At 41.3% G+C, this 23,816-nt stretch overlaps 1 protein-coding gene across 1 annotated transcript in view; it reads left to right on the top strand.

The window, feature by feature from the left end:
- Window positions 1-2,884: 2,884 nt before the first annotated feature.
- Window positions 2,885-23,816, top strand: part of RAB10 (RAB10, member RAS oncogene family) — a 34,027-nt gene continuing 13,095 nt past the window's right edge. The window contains exon 1 of the mRNA XM_034421189.3: window positions 2,885-3,863. Coding sequence (XP_034277080.1) covers window positions 3,737-3,863 — 127 coding nt within the window. The 5' untranslated portion in view covers window positions 2,885-3,736. The remainder of the gene's footprint in view (window positions 3,864-23,816) is intronic.

The raw sequence follows: 23,816 nt of genomic DNA, 5'->3' as shown, positions 1-23,816 counted from the left end.
CTCCCGGGTCCCCTCACCCCAGAAGCAGCAACCTCGCACTCTCCCCTCTCTGCTAGCCCCCTTCTTCGCACGGGATCGCCCAGCAGCGGAGATGGAGAGGGTGAAGGGAGCAGCGGCAGCTGCTAGCATTGAGGGGAGAGTGCCACACAGAAACGGGAACACACAGAAACACCGCCACCTTCTCCTTCTCCATTGCTGGGTGATCCCGTGCAAAGAAGGGGGCTAGCAGAGAAGGGGAGAGTGCAAGGTTGCTGCTTCTGGGGTGAGGAAATATCTCGGTCTGGCTCACCCAGCTTCTCTTCCTCTCGCAGCCAGCTTTTTTAGGCCATTTTTTGATCCCAAAACGGCCTGAAAACAGCCCAGAAAATGGCCTGTTTTGGGGCGTTTTCAGGCCATTTTTTCGGGCCGTTTTCAGGCTGTTTTTTGGGCTGATTTTGGCTGGAAAAACAGCCTGAAAAGGGCCTGAAAAACGGGCATGGGTGGGGCCAGCCAGTGGTCCAATTTGCTGGTGGTCCAATTTGCTCCGAACCATGCAAAATCAGAACCACCAGTTTGGGTGAACCAGTCCAAACCGGCAGCAGCCCACCTCTGGGCATATGATATCAATAGTACATCACTATTCCAACTGAACCAGTACATGCCATGGAGGTTCTGAACCAGTATTTGGCGGCTGTAAGGCTTTGGGTGGGGCAAAACAATCTCAGAATAAATCCTTCCAAGAAAGAGCTATTTTTTGTCAGTAAATAATTCAGCAATTTGACAATAACTGACCCAGTGATATTGTGGACTGGGCTCATTCTTCACATGAAAGAATTGGTTTGTAACCTGAGGTCCTCCTGGACTCTTGGTTCTTCTAGGAAATCAGATTAAAGCTGCAGACGAGTGGATGGGCATGGTCCAGCTACATCCAGTGAATCAATTACTATCATACTTTGACTAGAATGACCTAGCAAGTTATACTTGCCTTGATCACCAGCAGATTAGAATATAGTTACATGCTACATTAGAAGAGACACGGTGGCTCAGTGGCTAAGATGCTGAGCTTGTCAATCGAAAAGTCGACAGTTCAGCAGTTCGAATCACCAGTGCCTCATTAATGGGGTGAACTCCCGTTACTTGTCCCAGCTTCTGCCAACCTAGCAGTTCAAAAGCACGTAAAAAAAAAAATGCAAGTAGAAAAGTAGGGACCTTTGGTGGGAAGGTAACAGCGTTCCATGTGCCTCTGGCATTTAGTCATGCCGGGCACATGACCACGGAGACGTCTTCGGACAGCGCTGGCTCTTCGGCTTTGAAATGGAGATGAGCACCGCCCCCTAGAGTCCGGAACGACTAGCACAGGTGCGAGGGGAACATTTACCTTTACCTTACATGCTACGTTAATGGATGCCCTGGAAGATGACTCAGAAACTGTCATTGTACAGAACACAAGGGCAAGATTACTGATAACCCAGATTGCTTCACCAAAATCCAATATGTTTACACTATCAAAGGAGAGCATGTTGGAGGTTTTTTCTCCCTCAACCCCCCCCCTTACCCCTTTGTGAAGTTCGTGGAATGTGAACTAGGCCACAGACTTTCTGTGCGACCGCCCCTACATCATGCAACATTAATACCAGGAAATATGGGCGGCTTCAAAGTTTTTAGGTTTCAAGAAGGAAGTGAAAGTAATACGATTTGAAGAAGACTCTGGCCTGTATCTTTGTTGGAAGTCTATAATTGCTGAGAACTACTTTTTCAGTTGCTTTAAGGTATTACACTTTAAAGTCCTGTTGGAAGAAATATCCTTCTGGGTTCAGCTCCAAGTGGGGACAAAGACACTGGAGACATGGAGACTGCTTGGAAAGATGGTTTAATGGTGGACAGGATCACATGGCTTGAGTTCCTGAACAGAAAAAGGGACAAGATACAGCAAGTCCCCGGGTTGTATACTCTCTCTGGCTTTGAACTTCCTGGGCCCCCGAAAGAGTATCCTGATTGATTGTCAGACTCCCAGGGAGTGGGGGTCTTAGCTAGCCTTGCTGGCTGATGTAATCTTCCCAGGTGCCATGTGGTGAGTTGCTATTGTGTTGCAGATGGGTCCTATTGTCAAAGATTGAGTTTCTGCCTCTGGCCCATTAACAAAGGGGGGGGGAGACAGGAAGGTGGGAGCTGCTGTCTTTAAAACATGTTTCTCCATTTTTCAACCAGGGAAACATAATATTCTGCCTTTTTAATATTTCCTAAAATATTTCATTCTTCTAGGAAAGGGGTGGGTGCTAACTTCCTACAGTCCCAAAGGTGGTTTTTCAGAAGGCAACTTGACTTCCTTGTTTTTCTTTTGAAGACATTTCGCTTCTCATCCAAGAAGCTTCTTCAGATCTGACAGGATAGTGGGGAATGGAAGGGTTTATATTCCTTGCAGACAGCTGGTCATTTGCATCCTTTATAAATCCTTCCATTCCCCACTATCCTGTCAGATCTGAAGAAGTTTCTTGGATGAGAAGTTAAACGTCTTCAAAAGAAAAACGAGAAAGTCCAGTTGCCTCCTGAAAAACCATCTTTGGGACAATCCATGACTTACATGACTGAGAATCTCTACAGACTTTTACACTTTGAAGTATTGTGTGCCCCAGAGTGCATATAGTTTGGAGTTGTCAATATAAACATGAAATAAGTAAACTTGAATAACGTGTGGCTTTGCAGGAGGGGCAAGCCCAGGCAGACTGAAGTGGAAACCTACTGAGGGAAAATGCAAGTCATTCCTTAAACTCAGGTCAGGTTAAGAGTCTTCTCAAATTCTAAGCACTACCTGAGCCAAAGAAAGGGGGGGGAGGGAAAAGGGCAGGGCATGGATCGCACATGTCACAATCCTGCTCTCTGCGCACGCGCCATACCGAACCGCTCCCATTCAACGCTATGACCCCGCCTTTCCGATCCACTCTTCCACCAATCATGGACGAGGGAAGAGTTACAAGCGTCCAAATCCCGCCCTCCTCGAAACCTTCATTTTGGGAGCGCAACAACAAACAACAACGACAAAAAAAAACAACCCTTCCTTTTTTTCTAAAGCTCCGCGAATTTCCCTGGGCATTTTGCGTCACGTCGCTGTACGACGATTGGAGACGTCGCACCTTCGTGCGTGGAGCAGCAGTCCGCACTCGCGCAGGCGCAGAACGGCCTCCTGTGGTGTGTAGCAACTCGCCAAATTCATCTGCGCATGCGGAAGGGTTGGCCCGCGGTCCGTTCACATCCTTTGACGTCAGGGAGCAACTTCTTGTCTGCAAGAAAGGGAGCGGCCGCCAAATCAGCGTGCGCGCTCCCGCGCCCTTCCTCATCCTTTGCGTGAGCGTAACCCCGCCCCACCCGTCCACTGAGTCCCTCGGCCCGGCTGTGCGTGCGTTCGGCCTGCTCCCGTCCGGAGCGTGATTGACTAAGGAAACCGAGAAGCGGTCGCCTGAAGAGGGAACCGAGGGGCATGAAGTCGAGCGCCGCCGTCGCTGTTCACCCGTGAGGTAGTTCTGCCCGGGAACCGAGTCCCTTACAGCTGCTGCCTGCCTTGCCCGGCCCGCTGTCACCAAGGCAGCCATTTTGTGCCTCCCCTTCCCTCCCTCAGCTTGCCGCCTCCTCCTTCGCCACCGCCGCGGAGCCCGGCCTTGTGCGTTGTAGTACGGAGGGGTCTCGGAGGGCCCAAGGCGGCGGCGGCGCCTGCTGAGGCAGAGCCTGGCGAGGAAGTGGCGCGCGGCGCGGGGGGGCCCCCATGGCGAAGAAAACCTACGACCTGCTCTTCAAGCTGCTGCTGATCGGCGACTCGGGCGTTGGCAAGACCTGCGTGCTTTTCCGGTTCTCCGATGATGCTTTTAACACCACCTTCATCTCCACCATCGGTGAGCGAGAGTTGGGAGTGTCAAGTATTGCGCCCGCGGCTTTTTTTTTTTTTTAATTTTATTTTTTATATATATAAATGCCCCGACTTTCCTCCAGAGAGCCTCTTTTTTTTGTGCTCTTCCTGTGTAATGTTTGTATTTTCTCCTCCATTCTTTCGTTTTTTCTTTCTCCTGTGGCGATGAAGGCGCGCCTGTAGAAATGTCGGTTCCATTTCTCTCCCCCCCACACACACACACACCCCCGCCCCAGAAATTATTCTTCCAATGCCGATAAGGGCAAAAAGATGATGTGATTTTGGGGTTGTTAAGATTGAGGAAGTTAATTTTATGAGGTAACCCCACCCCAAATATCTTGTCTAGGCATCCTTTGTTCCTGTTCTCTGTCTCATTATACTTTTCAGTTTTTGAATGTAGGATTATCCACCTTTCACCTATTTTTCAGCCTACAATCCATTCTGGAATAATCTTTGTTTCTTGGTAATGTAGCTGCTGACTTGATGAGTTTTCTTTTTACTTCTATATTGGGTTGATATTTTGCAATCTCTGCCTTCCATAAGAAAAAAAAGGGGGGGGGGTTAGCTGTCATTCCAGCTGCACAGTAGGCAGTGCTTATTCAAATAGCCTTGGCCTTTTGAAAAGGAAAGCAAAAATGTTTTTAATACATTATGCTAACTGTAGCACAGTGATCAGCAGCATCCTTTGGCCCTTCTTCTAACATCAATGTTATGGCATACTCCCCATTTCTTTCATGTTGTTTAGTGGAGCATGGCTTTATACCACTGTACCTAACCAATGCCACATTCATTCCTGGGAGTGACCTCAACATCATCCAAGATTTTCTATTTCTCCCACACCCCCTAGTGTTGATACTGCTTGTTCATACTAGTTTTCTTAAATATATATCGTCCTTTGTGCCTGATTTCTTTGTTCATATTTACTGCTACTCTATGTCCCAAGTGAACAGCTAGTTAATCCATGTATACAGATAAATGGCTGTTGTCCTACTATCAGTTTCTGATGTTTGGAAGAAAGAAGTTCCTCTATGAAAGAGATGGTAGTGATTTCTGGGAATCTAGAAATATGTGAAGCAATTTTTGTTTTATTTCAGTGCTGGACTTCAGTGGCTGTTCTTTGAAAGTTCTAAAAGTTCTCATATCTGGAAATAGATCATTGGTTTATGAAAACCCCCAATTTTTTAAAAAAATATTGTGACTTAGACAGATTCTCTAACCAGTCTGTAAGATTAAATCATGAGTTTTGAATGAAAGCTGTATTCTCCAGCTTTACTACATATCTCTGTTAATGCTGAGGATGCAGAAACCTCTATATAGATACTTCAGATTCCTAAAAGGAATTCAATTGAATCAAACCTATTAATATTATTCATTGTGTTTTGCTTTGTATACTTTAATCTAGCAAAATATTCCAAAGATCTCAAATTACAAGTGTAGGTTGGTGATATCATTTGCTAGTCACTGCTGCAGTTTATCATAGTGCTATTAGTGCTGGGGACTTTCAGCTGAATATGAAAGTAAACATTGTAGGACTGTGCAGCTCTTCCAATTCAAAGGCAAAAAGGGGCTTTTGAATTTGTTTAGAGCATGAATATAGCACCTACCTGTAGCTCCTTAAAACAGCCATGCCTTTTATTATGATTACATGCAGATTGATTGCAGTTAGATCCAAGAAAAGACATCTTTGGTTCACAGAGTTACATAGTACACACAGTTTGTGTCCATACATGCTCTTAAGGATTTTTTGCTTTTGAATCCAAAGTTTCATATAACCTTATTGTAGGACATTTATATAGACTAGGTCAAAAACTGCTTTATGCATAGTGTTTTTAATTATAAATACTCCTGGAGCATCATCTTAGCTATTCTCACTTAAATTCACGGCTAGACATTAACATTGAAAAACAGTATGTAGAATGGCAAATAACCATATTTATTGGTGACTCATATATAATTTTCATTGAGATAGATTTCTTTTCTGCAAGAGTTGACTGAGGAAAGACTTTACTTTTATTAGTGGCAGAAGTTAATGTTCATTTCCTCAAGTTTGAATGGAATTGTTCTGTAAGAAAATCTATAGGTTTAGGATGTTTTTCAAAGTTCTAAGGAGAAGCCATCTTAGAGTCAATCCACGTATTATATACACTGATATGTAAAACTACTGAAGGTAATTGCATCTTGATTATAATATGCATGTTTCTGTTAATTTAGATGTAAATTTAAATAATGTAATATGTAGTGGCTTTTGATCTAATAGATTTATTACTAAAAGCTTTCACTGGAAAAAAAATTCCTTAATGAGATGCATAAAAGTTGGCAGTTTGTTTTTTAGAGTTAACATAGATATTTTACAACTGATTTCTGCTATACAGACAGAACTTTATTGTTTTAGACATTAAATGTAACCTCTAATATTTATCTTTCTAGTTTAAAATTTAAATTTACTACTTATAGGTAGTCCTTGACTTAAAACCACAATTGAGACTGGAATTTTAATTGTAAATTATTGCCGTTGTACGTCAAGCACCTGATTTATTTTTTTTAACCATTTTTATAGTGAATCAGTCATTAAACAAATTCATTTGAAACACTCTTTTCCTAAAACGGGTTCATTGTGACTGCCACAAAAAACGTAGTAAAAACAGGCATGGTCACATAGTGACCCACTTAATGACTGGAACAACTTACAATCGTAAGGGCTCAATTATAGTCATAAGTCAAGATCTATCTGTATGTGATTATTAGTTGCATAGTATTCCCGCTTGTTCATTAAAAACAGAAGTTTTATGCCTTTTCTTTCGATGGCAGAAAGCAGGGGTCTCAAACTCAAGGCCTGCGGGCCGGATGCAGCCCGTGGAGTGCTTAGATCTGGCCCATGGGGCTGCCCTGGAAACAGCGAAGGACTGGCCCGCAGTGCCTCTGCCAACAAAAATGGAGCTCCATTTCCCCTCCCAAGTTCCATATTCGCTGGCAGAGGGTTGCAGGAGGCTGTCACAGGCGAAAACAGAGCTCGGGGACCCGCTTTTGCTGGCAGAGTACACGGGCCACCACAGGCACCTCCAACATGAGCGATGTCGAGCTGGCCATGCCCCCTAGCCACGCTCCCCACACCTGGCCCTCCCAAGGTCAAACATAACCCTGATGCGGCCCTCAATGGAATCAAGTTTGACACCCTTGGCATAAAGGTTAATAATACCAGGTTTATTTACTAACATTGGAATAGTTGTTTAAAAACATTCCATCTCTGACTTTTGCAGCATGATACAGATAGTCCTCAATTAATGACCACTCATTCAGTGACCGTCTAAAGTTATGCTGGCACTGAAAGAGTGGTGACTGCAGCTGGTTCTCAAACTTCCATCTGTTGCAAAGTTCTTGTGTTAGTGATTTTGATGCTTGCCAACCAGCTTGTACTTGCAACATTGTAGTGTCCTGTGAACACAGGATTATGATTTGCAATCTTCCTTGCTGGCTTCACACAAGCAAAGTCAATAGAGAAGCTAGCAGGGAAGGTCACAAGCTGCTCGGTTAAGTCTCCCCTGTTTGTGCACACTCCTCAGGCCTCACTGTGCTTGCGTCAGACTTCCCTGGCCATTTGCACATCTTCCCCCACATGTCAGCTGCCACCCCAAACCCCACTGTATTCACACTGTGTCTCCCCACCATTCATGCACCCTAATAGAGCCTTGTTGGTGCAGCAGACTAAAGCACTGTTAAGTAACACCAGCTGCCTGCAATTACTGCAAGTTCAAATCTCACCAGGCTCAAGATTGACTCAGCTTTCCATTCTTTTGAGATAGGTAAAATGAAGACCCGGTTTGTGGGGGCAATAAGCTGACTTTGTATAAAAAAGAACACCGCTTGGGGGAGGGGGGCGAAAGCCCTACTAAGCAGGTATATACAAAAGTGTGAAGGCTATTGCTTAATGCGTTGTAAGCCGCCCTGAGTCTCCGGAAAAGGGCGGCATATAAATCAATCCATCAAACAATAAATAAATAAATAAATAAATAAATAAATAAATAAATAAATAAATAAATAAATAATAGTTCCTCTCTCATCTGGCAGCAATTATCCCAATTCCTGCCATACTTATGCCACACCTTTCCTGATACTTGTGCATCCTTTCCCTCCTGGCAGCAGCCATTTACCTGCCTTCAGGCTTGCTTGTGAGCCACCTGGGATTTAAAATTTCCTGCCAATCTTCCGACTGACTTTGGTTGTTGGAAGCCAGCAGGATGTTGCAAAGTGTTTACTTAACAACCCATCATCTTCTCTTAACAATGGCAAAATGTACTGCAGGAATTGCTGTCACTAAGCGATGCAGTCACCTAACATTGTGCTTTGTGACTACATCACTTAGGGATGGAAATTCCACTCTTGTACTTGTAGTGTCATGCTAAGGATCTATAATGTGTGTTCTTTATAACAGCATCTGCTCTTTAGTATTTCCTTTGTCTAGCACAGGAGTCCCCAAATTCTTCAGCTCATTAACTCAGTGACGTTTCAGATTGTTCATCAATCCTAAAACAACATAACAGGGACAACTCAAGGCTGTTTCCACTGCTGACTGACCAATCAAAATTGTGTTGCTTCTAACCACCTCATCTTCAGGACTAGGAACTGGTGTGCAGCTTTACAGAGATCTCACAGATTAATTGAACCCCATCAACCATCTATTATTTATCAACCACTTACTGATCCCCAGACATCTATTGACTTTTTGGATAGTCTCATCGACCTGGGGATATCGATACTGACCAGTAACCCTGGTCTAACCTCTACCTGAGTGTGTTTAAAAGGGCCCTTGAAACTTGGTTTTTCCCACAGGCCTTACGTTAGACTGACTGGCAGATCCTATGTGCTGTGATGTTTTAGAATATTTTTTGCTTCTTCAGAATGTCTATAGTTTTTTTACCAGTATCTTTTTAAATTATGTTTATTGTATTTTGTCCAAAGCTATTGAATTGAATGCTCTTATATATTTAATAAATAAATACAAACTCTTATTATTAACACAGGGAATCTCCCACCTGCCTTTACTGTCTTGTTAAACATCATTTAGTAAAAGTTCCAGTCTAGTTTTGGGTATTTGTCATCTTATTTATTTATTTTATTTATTTATTTATTTATTTTTATATGCCGCCCTTCTCCGGAGACTCAGGGCGGCTTACAATGCGTTAAGCAATAGCCTTCATACTTTTGTATATTTTATACAAAGTCAGCTTATTGCCCCCACAAACCAGGTCCTCATTTTACCCACCTTAGAAAGGATGGAAGGCTGAGTCGACCTTGAGCCTGGTGAGAATTGAACTCGCAGTAATTGTAGGCAGCTGGATGTTAAATGCTGCCTTAGGAGGCATTAGCCTCCTACGCCACTCAGGCTCCTTATATAATTTATTAAATTATATCTCATTATCTCCCCAGTAAAGCAACTCTAGGTGTCTTACAGACCACAAAAAGAAAAATAGAAAACAGTTAAAATTGTAAAACTATGCAAATTAAAAAGATTAAAATTATAAAAAACAGGAACCAAGGGATGGACGTTACGAAGATGAGATCGTCAACCACCTCCAGCAATGAGCAGCCCCTTTGGTGCCTCAAGCAAACCAACAATGCCAAGTTTTAATGCCCTTCCAGAAGGCCAAAAGAGTGGGTGCACTTCTCACCGCCATTGATCAAGTGTTCCACAGGGTTGGGGCCACAGCAGAAAAGGCCTTGACTCCACCCACCGAAATTCTTGGGGTTTGTAGTAGGCCTTTTCCACTGTCACAAGTGCAGTGCATTAATCCCTTTGAGGTGAGTCAGCTCCTCAGATACCCTGGACCCATGCCATAAAGAACTTTAAAGGTAATACCTAGCACCTTGAATTGAACTTGGAAGCAACGGCACTGTTATATGTGCCATCCTAGGGACCCCCAGAACTGTGCACATTGCTGCATTCTGCCCCAGCTCTAGCTGGGCCTGTATATTAAATCATGACCCATTATCAGCATTTATCTTTCATTCTGATCTTAATTAGTATACTTTTTTGTTCTTATTCCCAGATACTTTAGGACTTTACTATGTTTGAAAGCCCTTTAGCAAGTTTTAACAGTCTCCTAATGTTTTAGTTGGGGAAATTTTAGGAGTGCTGTAGTTCTCAATACATCTTTCAGATGTATTAATTTGATACAATGGTTGACACTTTACTTCAGGGTGACATTGGATCTTCAAAATTACGTTTCTGGCACATCATTTAGCTTGCCAATGATTTGGGACTGTGTTATTTTTAGTTGTGGTCCTGCTCCTGTTTGAAAAGTAAATGCTGAGAGGAGGGAGATGGTTTCTGTATCCCAGCTAGGATTGCTATAAATACCTTCCAGTGCTAAAATATCCAAGTCATGATAGGTTCCCGGATAGAGCAGAAAGTTGGACTTCAAAAGCAAAATTGTACATAATCAAGGATTCCCCTTTTGTACTATATTATCAAATAACACCTTTTATGTTGGAGTCCAGAGAAGTTATTTTCAACCCATGTATTTTGAGTTATGATAGGTACACTTCTGGAAGGTTTGGGTATGGAGGTTTATTTTACATGCCCCAAGCATAATTTACTTAATGCTTTCTATAACAACTAATAAGAGTTGTGTTATATGTTTATAATGTAAATGGCCTGCTATTCAATAGTTATTTTAATTATGATATAAACTGGCTTGTTGGGTTTAGCTACTAGGGATTTTTCTCATTACTAATACAGTGTAGTTAGTGTATATGACTGGAGCTTTATTTTAGATATTGTAGGTAAGTAACCCTTTGCAAATACTATTAAGTATTGCACTTAACAATTTTGAGACAATCCCTTCCCCACCTACATTTATCAAGAAAACTAGGCTGAGAGTTGTGATAAATTGGATGTTAGCACAATCCACCCAGAGTTGTGCTGTGGTAAGATGGGCAGCCAATAAATTTTATAAATAAATAAAATTGTGAAGAAACAGTATCTGTTGCCTTGATTAGCAAAGGGGTTGACTGCAAATGACTATTCTGTTAGTAGAATTTCTTCAAGCTAAGTACCAGTAAGCTGGTGGGATTTGTAGCACTAGATTTGTAGCATTAGCTGTATGGAAAAGATTGTATGTATTTACATCTGCTAAATCTGAATGGTTGTTTTCCTGATAGCATTTTATTCATTTCTTATTAGTCACTTAGTATTAATTTGAAATGACCATAGTCTAAATTCGTTTTTTTTTTTTTTTAAATAAATCATTACTGGTTTGTCTAAAGTCGTGATTTTCACTCTCATGAAAAGAAGGAGCAGTGAGGAGAATATGTAGATCTGGAATACTGTATGCTGGAATTTATACAAAGCTGACTTTGTATAAATATACAAAAGGATGAAGGCTATTGCTGAGCACATTGTAAGCCGCCCTGAGTCTCCGGAGAAGGGCGGCATATAAATCAAATAATAATAATAATAAAAAAACTCATTCTGAATCACCTTTGTTAGTGTTTTCCTGAACCAATATGCTTGATAACCACAAGTTTTAAAGTTTTGTTTTATTTTTGGATCAAATATGGTCTTGGTTAAAGTCAAATAAGGAAAATATGCTTATGCAAACCCTTTCAGGTATAGCAGATCAATAACTGAGTTCACAAAGCGTTCTGACCATAATTTATCAAATAAACCACACTGGTTGGGTCCATATATTGTGTGGTAAGTAAAATCAAACAATATTATATGTTAGAATGGGGCAAGAAGTTTATAGATCTCATGTCCCACATTTGCAATCTGTAGAGCATGCCTAGACATTGTTGTCTGGGTGGAAGGCAATGATGAAAGATTCATGTAATGTCATCACATAAATGCCACAAGTTACATACTTACATCCACTGTTGAGATGAGAGTACATAATCATGGTGTATGCATGATGATATCACTATTTGCTGTGAAGGCTGCTGTGCCCAGATCATTCTGTTAGAATTTAATGGCAAGATAACATTTTGACAATGAGATACTTCCTGCTTTTTAATTAATAAATATGGAAGATGGCTACCCCCTCTGGAAGTACCATATCAATTATATCTCATTCTTCCCTCAAAGTTCAAAATAAAAGAGCATCTCCAGAGGAAAAAAAGTAGTCTACTTGAATTTAGCAAGATTTGCGAATCTAGCAAGGAGATGAGGCAAAAGAACAATCCTATACAAGTAGTCTTTGCTTAAAAATCATTTATTAAGCAATTGTTCAAAGTCATGATGGCACTAAACAAATTGTAGTTATGGCCAGTTCTTGAGGTTACGTCGGTTGTAATACACCTGCAATCACATAATCAAAATTTGGGTGATTGGCAGGCCACCCAAATTTATGACCATAGCTTCTGCTTCAACTCCCCTTATCCTCCTATCTTCTCTCCCCCCCCCCCGGCACTTCCCTCCCCCGTCTCTGCCCTTTTGGCCTTTTGAAGGGCTAGCATCAGCCTGAGCTGGCACACTTTGTTAGCAGTAGCAGGAAAAAAGCAGGGATGTTCAACTGGAGGCATCTCAGGTGGATGACGGTAGAATGCAAAGCAGTCAAAAGAGCAGAAATTGAGCGGGAGTTGAAGCAGAGGCAATCTTCGTTTGGAAATAACTAATCTGACATTCAGTACTATGGCAAAGGAAATAGTACTTAAATACAATATAGCAACATGCAGAATGTGAAGAATTGAAGAAAATTATGTAAATGAGAATCTATTGTGTTTATGATTAGTGGATGAATAGAGAAAAGTACAGTATTTTTGAAGAGCCATGGCATCTATTGAATATAGTGGCTGGTTTCATATATTCCAGTATGCTCTGATATTTTTTAATCAACTTGATTGAATAAATTACCTGATTTGTTAACACTAACCAGTGAATTGTAATTTAAGAATTCTCATAATTTGTTTCACACATGATGCCAAATAACAACTTAATGATTAATGAATGAGTAATACACTGTATGAAAATCTAACAGTGTAATTTGCACTTTAGAGCTTATGATTATTATAGCTCCAAGATGTCTATGGAGTTTCTCAGTCATTCAGATCATGGTTGTCCCAAAGGTGCTTTTTCCCCACCAGCAGCCAGATCTGAAGAAGCTTCTTGGATAAGAAGTGAAACAGCTTCAAAGGAAATTGTTGGGGGCCATATGCTGACATTGTAAATTGCCCGGAGAGTGCTGTAAAGGTATATAAGTCTAAGTGCAATCGCTAATTGCTATTGCTAATCGCTAGATCACAGTAAAGAGCTGCTGAAAATATTAATTTGTCAGTCCATTAATGAGTTAGTTTTAAAAAGTTTTAAAATCAACCTTCAAATTTGCATTGAATAAGCCTAAATATGATTTTGCAGACCTCCAGAAACATGAACACTTCTTCCACACTCCCCTGTTTAAAGGTTCATCTGCAGATTTTTCATTCTTCTAGGCTGTCTGCCAAAATATTACTGGTTTATCCTTGGTAGAATGAGCAAGGAAAAAAATCCTCCTCTGCCTGGATGGACCATTGAAATGCAAAAAAAAAAAAAAAAACCTGCATCAAAGATGTTTAACAAAAGTTAAAGCATCCTTTTAGCAAAAAGTACTATGGATTGTATCAGTTTGTGAGAGTGCATACAAACAAATATATGTTAACAATTTTAAGCTAGCCATTTACTGAAACTTCCTGGACAGTTTATAATGAGAGAAATTAATTCAATTTAAATAAGCCATATCAATAATATCAAATAAAATGTAGAAAGAAAATACCATACAGACTATACAGCAGCAAGGCAGTCACTCAAACAATATCTTTTTTTTTTTAATAGAAACTAGTTTTAAAAGCTGGGAAAATGGAAGGTCTTCACATGGTGCAAAAATAACACTAAAGTGAGCATCCATCACAGTTTATATATATATATGAGGAATTCCTTCAGGTAACCTGGTCCTAACCAGTCTGGAAATGAACAGGCAGCTAGTGTAGACGGTGAAGTATTGTCATAATATGTTTATATTTGATGCATGCTGTTATAACCTTAGGACCACATCACTACATCCATTAAGCAAGGATCTTACATGAATTCATATGGGAAAAAGTGGAAGTCCCTGGCAAACAAGCCAGTGGGGGACACCTGCAAGCGAGTATCATAGGTAGGCACGATGGAGTACAAGGCAGGTGGGTGAGTGAAAAGGCGGTGGGTGCAATTTGCACCCATCTGCCAGCTTCCCCATTTACTTTGATTGTGGGAAGCTGGCAGGGAACATTGGGAATCGCACGGTATATTGCAACCATCATAAAATACAAGCTGGTTACCAAGCAACCAAATTGACTATGTGATTGCAGAAATGCTGCAATGGATGCAACTTTGAGGACCAGTCATGAGGCTCCCTCATTCAGTACCCTGTTTCCCTGAAAATAAGACATCCCCTGATAACAGGGTGGATAAAAATCAATGTTTTTTTTTTAAAAAATAAAAAAAATCAGATTTTTTTGATTTAAATCGGATTTTTTTGATTTAAATCGGATTTTTTTTTATTTTTATTGAATTTATTTTAATAAAAAACTTTTGGAGTAAAAATCTATCGTAAGATAGTTTTCTATTTAAGATACATAAATAATTTAGTTTATTCAGCATGAAATGGAGCTTAGTTATGTAGCATGAGGCTGTATATCTGATCGAACACTGGTAAGGTCGCATATTAAGGCCTACCTAGTGGCGATAGAGACGGCAAAGTCTAACTACTTTTCCGCCTCTATTGCGTCATCAGGGAATCGTCCGGCTGCCCTGTTTAGGGTGACCCGCGCCCTGCTCCATCCAGGAGTGCGGGAGGATCCCTTAGAAGGCAGGGCGGAGGATTTCGGACAATACCTGTATGACAAAATCGCCCAGATCCGGGGGGATTTGGACTCTGACTGGGTAGATCAGGGCAGGGTGACGAGGAATAGTCTTGAGAATGTTATCTGGGAGGAGTTTGATGCTGTGACTCCTGATGATGTGGACAGGATTTTGGGGAGACTTAGTGCGGCCACATGTTTACTGGACCCGTGTCCCTCCTGGTTGGTACTGGCTTCCCGGGAGGTTACACGAGGCTGGCTCCAGGGTGTTATCAACGCTTCGTTGAGTGAGGGTTACTTCCCCACCGCCTTGAAAGAGGCGGTGGTGAGGCCTCTCCTCAAGAAGCCGTCCCTGGATCCGGCAATATTGGCCAACTATCGTCCTGTCTCCAACCTTCGCTTTATGGCGAAGGTTGTTGAGAGTGTGGTCGCACGACAGTTTCCGCAATTCCTGGAGGAAACATCTTATCTAGATCCGTTCCAGTCGGGTTTCAGGTCTGGGCACAGCACAGAAACGGCATTGGTCGCGTTGGTTGATGATCTCTGGAGGGCTCGGGACAGGGGTTGTTCCTCTGTTCTGGTCCTGTTAGACCTCTCAGCGGCTTTTGATACCATCGACCATGGTATCATGCTGCACCGGCTGGAAGAGTTGGGGGTGGGAGGCACCGTGTTGCGGTGGTTCTCCTCCTTTCTCTCCGACCGGTCGCAGTTTGTGTTGGCAGGGGGGCAGAGGTCGACCTCGAGGCCTCTCATTTGTGGAGTGCCGCAGGGATCGGTCCTCTCGCCCCTTCTGTTCAACATTTATGTGAAGCCGCTGGGTGAGATCATCCGTGGCTTTGGGGTGAGATACCACCAGTACGCTGATGACACCCAGCTGTACATCTCCACCCCAGGCCACCCCAACGATGCCCTTGAAGTGATGTCCCAGTGCCTGGAGGCTGTACGGGTCTGGATGGGGAGGAACAGGCTCAAGCTCAACCCTTCCAAGACTGAGTGGCTGTGGCTCCCGGCATCCCGATATAGTCAGTTGACTCCATCACTGACTATTGGGGGCGAGTCATTGGCCCCCACAGAGAGGGCTCGCAATCTGGGAGTCCTCCTGGATATGCAGCTGTCCTTGGAGGAACATCTGACGGCTGTAACCAGGGGGACCTTTTGTCAGGTTCGCCTGATTCGCCAGTTGCGGCCCTTTCTTGATCGGGATTCCCTGTGCACAGTCACTCACGCCCTCGTCACCTCTCGCCTTGACTATTGCAACGCTCTCTACATGGGGCTCCCCTTGAGGAGCACCCGGAGGCTCCAGCTGGTCCAGAACGCAGCAGCGCGGGTAGTGACGGGAGCAGCATGGCGCTCCCATGTAACACCGCTCCTGCGCGAGCTGCACTGGCTCCCAGTTGTCTTCCGGGTGCGCTTCAAGGTGTTGGTTATCACCTTTAAAGCGCTCCATGGCATAGGGCCTAGCTATCTTCGAGACCGCCTGCTGCTACCAACGACCTCCCATCGACCCGTGCGCTCCCACAGAGAGGGCCTCCTCGGGGTGCCATCAGCCAGACAATGTAGGCTGGTGACCCCCAGGGGGAGGGCCTTCTCTGTGGGGGCACCTACCCTCTGGAATCAGCTCCCCCCAGAGATAAGGAGAATCCAAGACCTCAGTGCCTTCCGTCGCGCCCTTAAAACCCATTTATTTAAACAAGCCGGGCTGGCTTAAGATGAAATTTTTAACTGTTTTTAAATGTTTTAAACGTTTTTAATTGGTAAATGAGTTTTAATTGGGCCAAATTTATATATCTTTTAATTGTTTTTAATATTTGTTCTGCATGTTTTTTTTAATTTGGCTGTACACCGCCCTGAGTCCTTAGGGAGAAGGGCGGTATAGAAATCCAATATAAAAATAAAATATATTCTGCAACACTGGGACTATCGGTGAGTCAACAGTGGGTCAAAGGAGTAGCAGAGATGACAGTTGCTCTTTAAAAATTATGATTTAAATCGAGTTGATTTAAATCAAGCCTTTTTACTAGTGATTTAAATCATGATTTAAATTGTGATTTAAATCAACTCGATTGAAATCAAATCCACCCTGCCTGATAATAAGCCAAATCGGGCTTTTGAGCGTATGCGCTGAAATAAGCCTCCCCCCCAAAATAAGCCCTACCTGAAAATATTTAAATGCAGAGCTGGAAATCAGGTAAGATGGCAAGAGGAGCCCCATCTTGCTCCACCCACCCCAAAATAATAAAACCTCCCCGAAAATAAGGCCAAGCGCTTATTTCGAGGTTCAAAAAAATATAAGACAGGGTCTTATTTTCGGGGAAACAGTACCTTCGTTGAATCGCTGAAGGGGTAGTTGTAACCTGAAGACTTACTTGTGTGGGCTCGTCCTCATGTTTGATCAGACACACTCCGAATCTTCCTCTAGTAATGCTCTAGGAATTGATTCTGGCACTTCATTCCTAATTTTTCTGTTGTGTCTATTAGAATGTAAATCTACAGCAGTGGTGAAATCTAAAATTTGTTACTACTGGTTCTGTTGGGGGGGTTAATGTGGGGGTTAATGTGACGGTGGGAGTGGCCATTTTTTTTTTACTTTTAAAACTTTTAAAACTTTTAAAACTATTTTTTCTACAACTCTTCATTGAAGAGGTTGTAAAAAAATGCTTCCAAAAGGCTCTGATGATCCCAGCTGAGTTGCCTGATCAGCAGAGACTTTTTTTCTTTTAAATACATCTGCTGATCAAGCAACTCAGCTTGGATTGTCAGAGACATTTAAAAGAAAAAAACCCTTTTTTTTGAAGATCCAAGATGACTTACCTAATCATTAGAGGCATTTAAAAGAAAAAAAGTCTCTGCCAATCAGTCAACTCAGCTTGGATCATCAGAGGCATTTAAAAGAAAAAAAAGGGTTTTTTTCTTTTAAAAAGCCTTTGAGGATCCCAGATGAGCCGCACGATCATCAGAGGCTTTTTTTTTTAACTTTTAAAAGCATTTTTAAAGTTAAAAAAAAGCCTCTGATGATTGTGTGGCTCAGCTGGGCATGGGGGGGGGAGGGATTTTTGTTACCGGTTCTCCGAACCACCCGCCTCCATTACTACCGGATCGGGTGATCCAGTCCGAACTGGGAGCAGACTGACAGACTGTATAGCTGGCTGGAGAATTCTGGGAGTTGAAGTCCACAAGTCTTAAAGCTGTCAAGTTTGAAGACCTTGGGTCTAGAATTTTCTTATCTTTTGACCATGTACAGAGCAATGGGAAATGTTAGCTGCTTTACTGACATTATATACTGATATCTAAGATCCGAAGTGGGCTACACAATCAATTCTCCATGTTATGTCTGAAGCCAGGCTATTATGGTTAGGACTGCTATGTGATATAACAGAAACCAAAAACAAACCATATTATGGCTGTTACTTAGTCTGTTGAGTGGCAGTATTTTATTGCTCAACTCAAATTTATTGAGTTTGTCAGCAGACTTCAAATGTTGGTAATTTTCTGATTAGAGATGAAGATTATCTTGGCTTGTTGCAAGATCTTGATGTAGCAATTTAATTTCTGATTTAGGATTTCCAAACTGTAAGCATAAATGAAGAAACTTATTTTTTAAGAGGCAAAATAACAATTAAAATGTGCAACAAGTATAAATTTGTCTCTTTTTAAAACTGTCAACTCATACTCAGTCTTTTAACTAAACTCACTATTAAAGAATGTTTCTCGTTAATTTCCATCTCAGGATGCTGTTTGGTGTTTAATCAGCCTAGGTTTTGTATTCTTCCTTCAAACATGGATAACTACTATGCCTTTTCCTATTTATTCTGACTCTATATTGGTGCAGTAGAATTATATACCCTAATTAATTATATTAACTCTCTGAATCTCATATTGCTGCAATTTTTTCCATCAGATATAAAAATAAAGTCTGCTTATTAAAAATAGTGGGGAATCTTTCAAAGTCCTTAGGTAAAATGAAACCTAAAATTAACATTTGATTTTCTCCCATTTTGTACTTCCCCCACTCTTTTTCCTTATTTTACTTGATGACTCTTGATAATTGTCACTTCATGTTACTTTGCAAAACAGTCAGAATTCTAGGCAATTATATCTATAATAAGTCATTTAATTTATTTTGAAATATGAATGTTTGTTGATTGAAATAAAGATATCTGCATTTCTTGCATAGACCAGGTTTTCACTGGAAATCTCATTTGGGGATTCATGACTCTGAAATATCATCCTGGATATTACAAAAAGATGTTGCATATTAATCTCAAAGTTAATTTCCAGTCAAAACCTGTTTCATTGTTTTGAACTAGTTTTGTATCAAGGCTAAATTTAATACTCCCCCAAATTAAAATGGCACAGGCATAGTTGATACTTCCCATTTTCAGATTTTTTTCCTAATACTGTCAGATCAGACTTTCAGTTTCAATTTGAAAATAATTCACAAAATAAAATCATGATATTTCCAAAATAGCAAAACCATTTTGGTTTTAACAGTTTGGTTTAGCCTAAGATAATCTCAGTGGCTAAAATGCTGAGCTTGTCAATCGACAGGTCGGCAGTTCAGCAGTTCAAATCCCTAGTGCCGCATAACAGGGTGAGCTCCCGTTACTTGTCCCAGCTTCTGCCAACCTAGCAGTTCGAAAGCACGTAAAAAATGCAAGTAGAAAAATAGGGACCACCTTTGGTGGGAAGGTAACAGTGTTCCGTGTGCCTTTGGCATTTAGTCATGCTGGCCACATGACCTCGGAGACGTCTTTGGACGGTGCTGGCTCTTCATCTTTGAAACAGAGATGAGCACTGCCCCTAGAATCGGGAATGATTAGCACGTATGTGCGAGGGGATCCTTTACCTTTTTAAGATAACTAATAATCTCATATTAATATAAGTCATGAATGGGTAGTTCCCAAATTTGGCTAGGTATTTGGCCTAGCTAGCACCTTAAATCATACCATTAAAATTTAGTGTGAAATGGCTTGTTTTATTGTAATTTTTATTTTTGTTACAAAATAACATGGAAATAAGAGCAGCAGACATTGAGGAGAAAAAAAATGGCCTGGTTTCTACACTTAATCTTTCCCAGCCCCTCAAACAATTCAGAATCTCACAATTTGGCTATGAGATATATGTAGCAGACGAATTCTTTTTCCTCTAGTGAATATAACCATTTATATTTTTACATGCATTCAAGTAATTTTATCAATGCTTGCAAATCAGTATGAACATATTTTTTAAAAAAATTAATAATATTGGAGCTGGGTTCAATCAGTGTAAATTGTATTATGTTTTTTCAAATCCAGTGACTGTGATATTTAATTTCTGCTACATGGTAAAAGAATATGTTGATGAAATATATAGGGAATTCTTAAGAGGCATTTTTAGCCCAGGGAAAAATCAGTTCTGTAGAAAGAAATATTAGACAATAATATAAACATCAGTTAAAATTACTTGATCACTTTTCATTCCCTCCTCCCTACTCCACAGTTTGTTTTGAAAATATAATGCACTTTAAAATAAGAACACTTACAATGGAATGTCATAGGGAGAGGGTGCATTCCAGACTGGTGGGTTTCTACCGGTTTGCACTGGTTTACGCGAACCAGTAGCGGTAATTTGGCGAGAAGTTTGATTGAACTCGTGAGGAGGGTTTTTTTTTACAATGTGTTTCCCTGGACACAACAGCAAGGAATGCCATGGAGCTTGAAAGGCGAGATGTGCATCCTGCTTCTCGCCCGCCCCACCTGCCACACCCAAATTGCATCCCTAAAGGGGGCGGGTGGCTAAGCAAGGGGCAGGAGCCCTGCCATGCCTTGGTGAGGGGGGGAGAAAGATGGCAAGGGGAGCCACGTCTCACTCCACACGTCTCTCTTCTCCCCTGCCCCACCTGTCAGAAATGAGTCTTTGTGAAACTCATCACACTGCCAGTGCTGCCTCGTGAAGCAGGACTTTGCAAGGCTTGTGCCGTTGCACACACGAATGGCAGCACAGCCGCGAGGTTCGACATACTGGCACAGCCACGAGTGGAAGGATGCCAGCTGTGCCAGTATGATGAGGCTCGCGACGGTGTTGTAGTTGGTGTGTGCAATGGCACAACAAGCCTTGCAGAGTCCAGCACAAAGAACAGGGAGGGGAGGCGGCGGCAGGACATCCAGTCACATGCTTGCTGCCTCCTCCACCCCCAAAATAATAAGAAACCACACACACCCCGATAATAAGGCCAAACCCTTATTTTGGGGTTCAAAAGAAAATAAGGTCCTGTCTTATTTTCAGGGAAACACTGTAGTAGTAGTAGTATAATATCACGAAGGCTTCCTGACTAGTGAAAAGACCAAACTGGCCTACAAGAAAGACCAAATGAAGAACAGAATGGAGGCATGAGAAGACAAAACACTGCATGGCCACTACATTAAAAAAAATAGCAGGGAAAACAGATAATAACAAGACTTGGCAATGGCTAAGAGAAGAAAAGTTGAAGAAAGAAACTGAGGATTAATTCTGGCTGCACAAGACCAAACCTTAAGGACAAATGTATACAAAGCCAAAATTGAGAAAACAGCAACAGACAGTAAGTGCCATCTATGCAAAGAAGCTAAGGAAACAGTGGACCACCTAGTAAGCTGCTGCAAGAAGATTGCACAGACCGACTATAAGCAGCAGCATGACAAAGTAGCAGCAATGGTGCAGTGGAAGATCTGCAAGAGATATCATTTGCCTGCAAGCAAGAACTGGTGGGATCATAAAATAGAGAAAGTCATAGAAAATGAAGTTAAATTGCTCTGGGACTTTAGAATTCAAACAGACAGGCATCTGCCACATAACTCCCCAGACTTAACAATTGTCAATGAGAAAGAAAAAAGAGTCTGGATAGTGGATGTGGCAGTGCCTGGAGACAGCAGAATAGAAGAGAAAGAATTGGAGAAGATAACAAAATACAAAGACCTACAAATAGAAATAGAACGACTGTGGCAAAGGCAAGCAAAGATAGTACCACTAGCAATACGCGCCTTGGGTGCAATTCCAAAACAAGTGGAGCACCGCTTACAAACCATTGGCATTGACAAATTTGCCATCAGTCAGTTGCAGAAGGCAGCTTTACTTGGAACAGCTTCCATCTTGCGATGGTATCTGTAACACCATCAAACATTCAAATCTGCCTATCCCAGGTCCTTGGTAAGGACTTGATAGGTACACAAAAATGCTAAACCCACTCTGAACATCTGGCTGATTATATTATAAAAATATAATGATAAAAAAACCAATTGCAGCTTCCTGCAATAACACCAGCGGAACTGCAAAAAACTGCGCTACTTGGAACATCGTACATCTTAAGAAGGTACTTGGTTGATACCTAGGATGCTGGCAGCAACCCGTATCAACCATTAGCACCAGTCAATGGTATTTGTGATGCATTTTTGAATGTTCAGTTGACTGAGTTTCATGTTTAATGAATAAAATAAATAATAATAATAATAGACTCACTACCCCACAGCTGGATTAATGTCTGTCTGGAAAACTTTGGAATCAGCAAAAATAGTTGTACATTTTTTTAAAGCAAATATACAAAAATGGAAAACAGTTCTAACAACAAAAATGGGGAGAACATTGGTGAAGTCAACATCAGATGAGGAGTCTTTCAGGGGGACTCACTTTCACCACTACTGTTCAACATTGCATTAATTCCACTGACAATAATCTTATGAAACACAAAACAGAGATACTAAATCTCAAGCAAATATGGCAAGATAAATCATCTACCATACATGGATGACTTAAAAATGTATGCGAAAAGCCCTATTGAGCTTAAATCAATACTAAATACAGTTCAACTGTTCGGCAGCGACATCAAAATGAACTTTGGACTTGAAAAATGTGCTATATTATCCATGCAGTGAGGAAAAGTGGGAAAAATAGAAGGAATAGAACTGGGAAATGGAAGTATAGTGAAAGCATTAGCAAAGGATGATGGTTACAAATACCTAGGCATATTGGAAGCAGATAACATCTTAAATCTATCTACTAATCTCTATCTATTTTAAATTTTTGTACTGATGTGTTTTATCTTGTGGCTGTTCACCGCCCTGAGTCCTTTGGGAGAAGGGCGGTATAGAAATTTAATAAACAAACAAACAAACAAACACACAAACACATACATACATACATACATACATACATACATACATACATACATAAATGGAAAAGTCGAAGAGTCAACGCAAAAGGAATATATCAGGAGTGTCTGCAAAATATTAAAATCAAGGCTGAATGCTGGAAACATAATTAAAGCCATTAATACATGGGAAGTTCCAGTGATACGCTACTCAGCTGGAATCATCAACTGGATTTTGGCTGAACTGGAAAACCTGGACCGGAAAACGCGCAAACTTTTGAATATGTACCACGCTTTATATCCACGAAATGACATCGACAGGTTGTACCTGCTGAGAAGAATAGGGAACAGAGGGCTATTGCAAATCCACCAAACTGTAGAAGAAGAAAGGGGAAGTTTGAATGACTATGTAAATCAAAGTACAGAAAAATTGCTACAGGCTGTGAAAACAGAGAACATTATAAAAACAACAGAAACAAAGGCAGAATATAAGGAAAAACAGCTGGATGACAGATTAAATGGATGGAAAACCAAAGCTTTACATGGACAGCACTTGAAAAACATTGAAGGAAAATGTGATAACAACTTGACATGGGCATGGCTTAAGATGGGAACCATCAAGAAAGAAACGGATGGTTTAATACTTGCTGCTTAAGAACAAGCACTACAAACTAATGCCATGAAAGCGAAGATACAAAAATCCACTGACAATCCAAACTGCTGACTTTGCAATGACAAAGTTGAAACTATTTCACATTTAATATTTGGATGCAGCAAAATCACCCAAAGCTAGACATGACTGAGTTGCTAAATTAATCCACTGGTCATTATGTAAAAAAATATGACTTACCTGTATCCAAAAAGTCATGGGAACATAAAATGGAAAAAGTTGTCAACAATGAGAACGTGAAGATCTTGTGGGACTTTCGAATACAGACGGATTGTCATTTGGAACACAACATGCCAGATACCACAGTTGTCAAAAGCCGAAGCGTACAATTTATTGATATCACTGCACCAGGAGACCCC

Source organism: Pantherophis guttatus, chromosome 1 (genome assembly GCF_059756535.1).
Source record: "Pantherophis guttatus breed Tessera chromosome 1, ASM5975653v1, whole genome shotgun sequence".
Classification (NCBI taxonomy): Eukaryota; Metazoa; Chordata; class Lepidosauria; order Squamata; family Colubridae; genus Pantherophis; species Pantherophis guttatus.
Note: the sequence above shows the minus strand (reverse complement) of the source record. Positions and strands in the feature narration are given on the sequence as shown.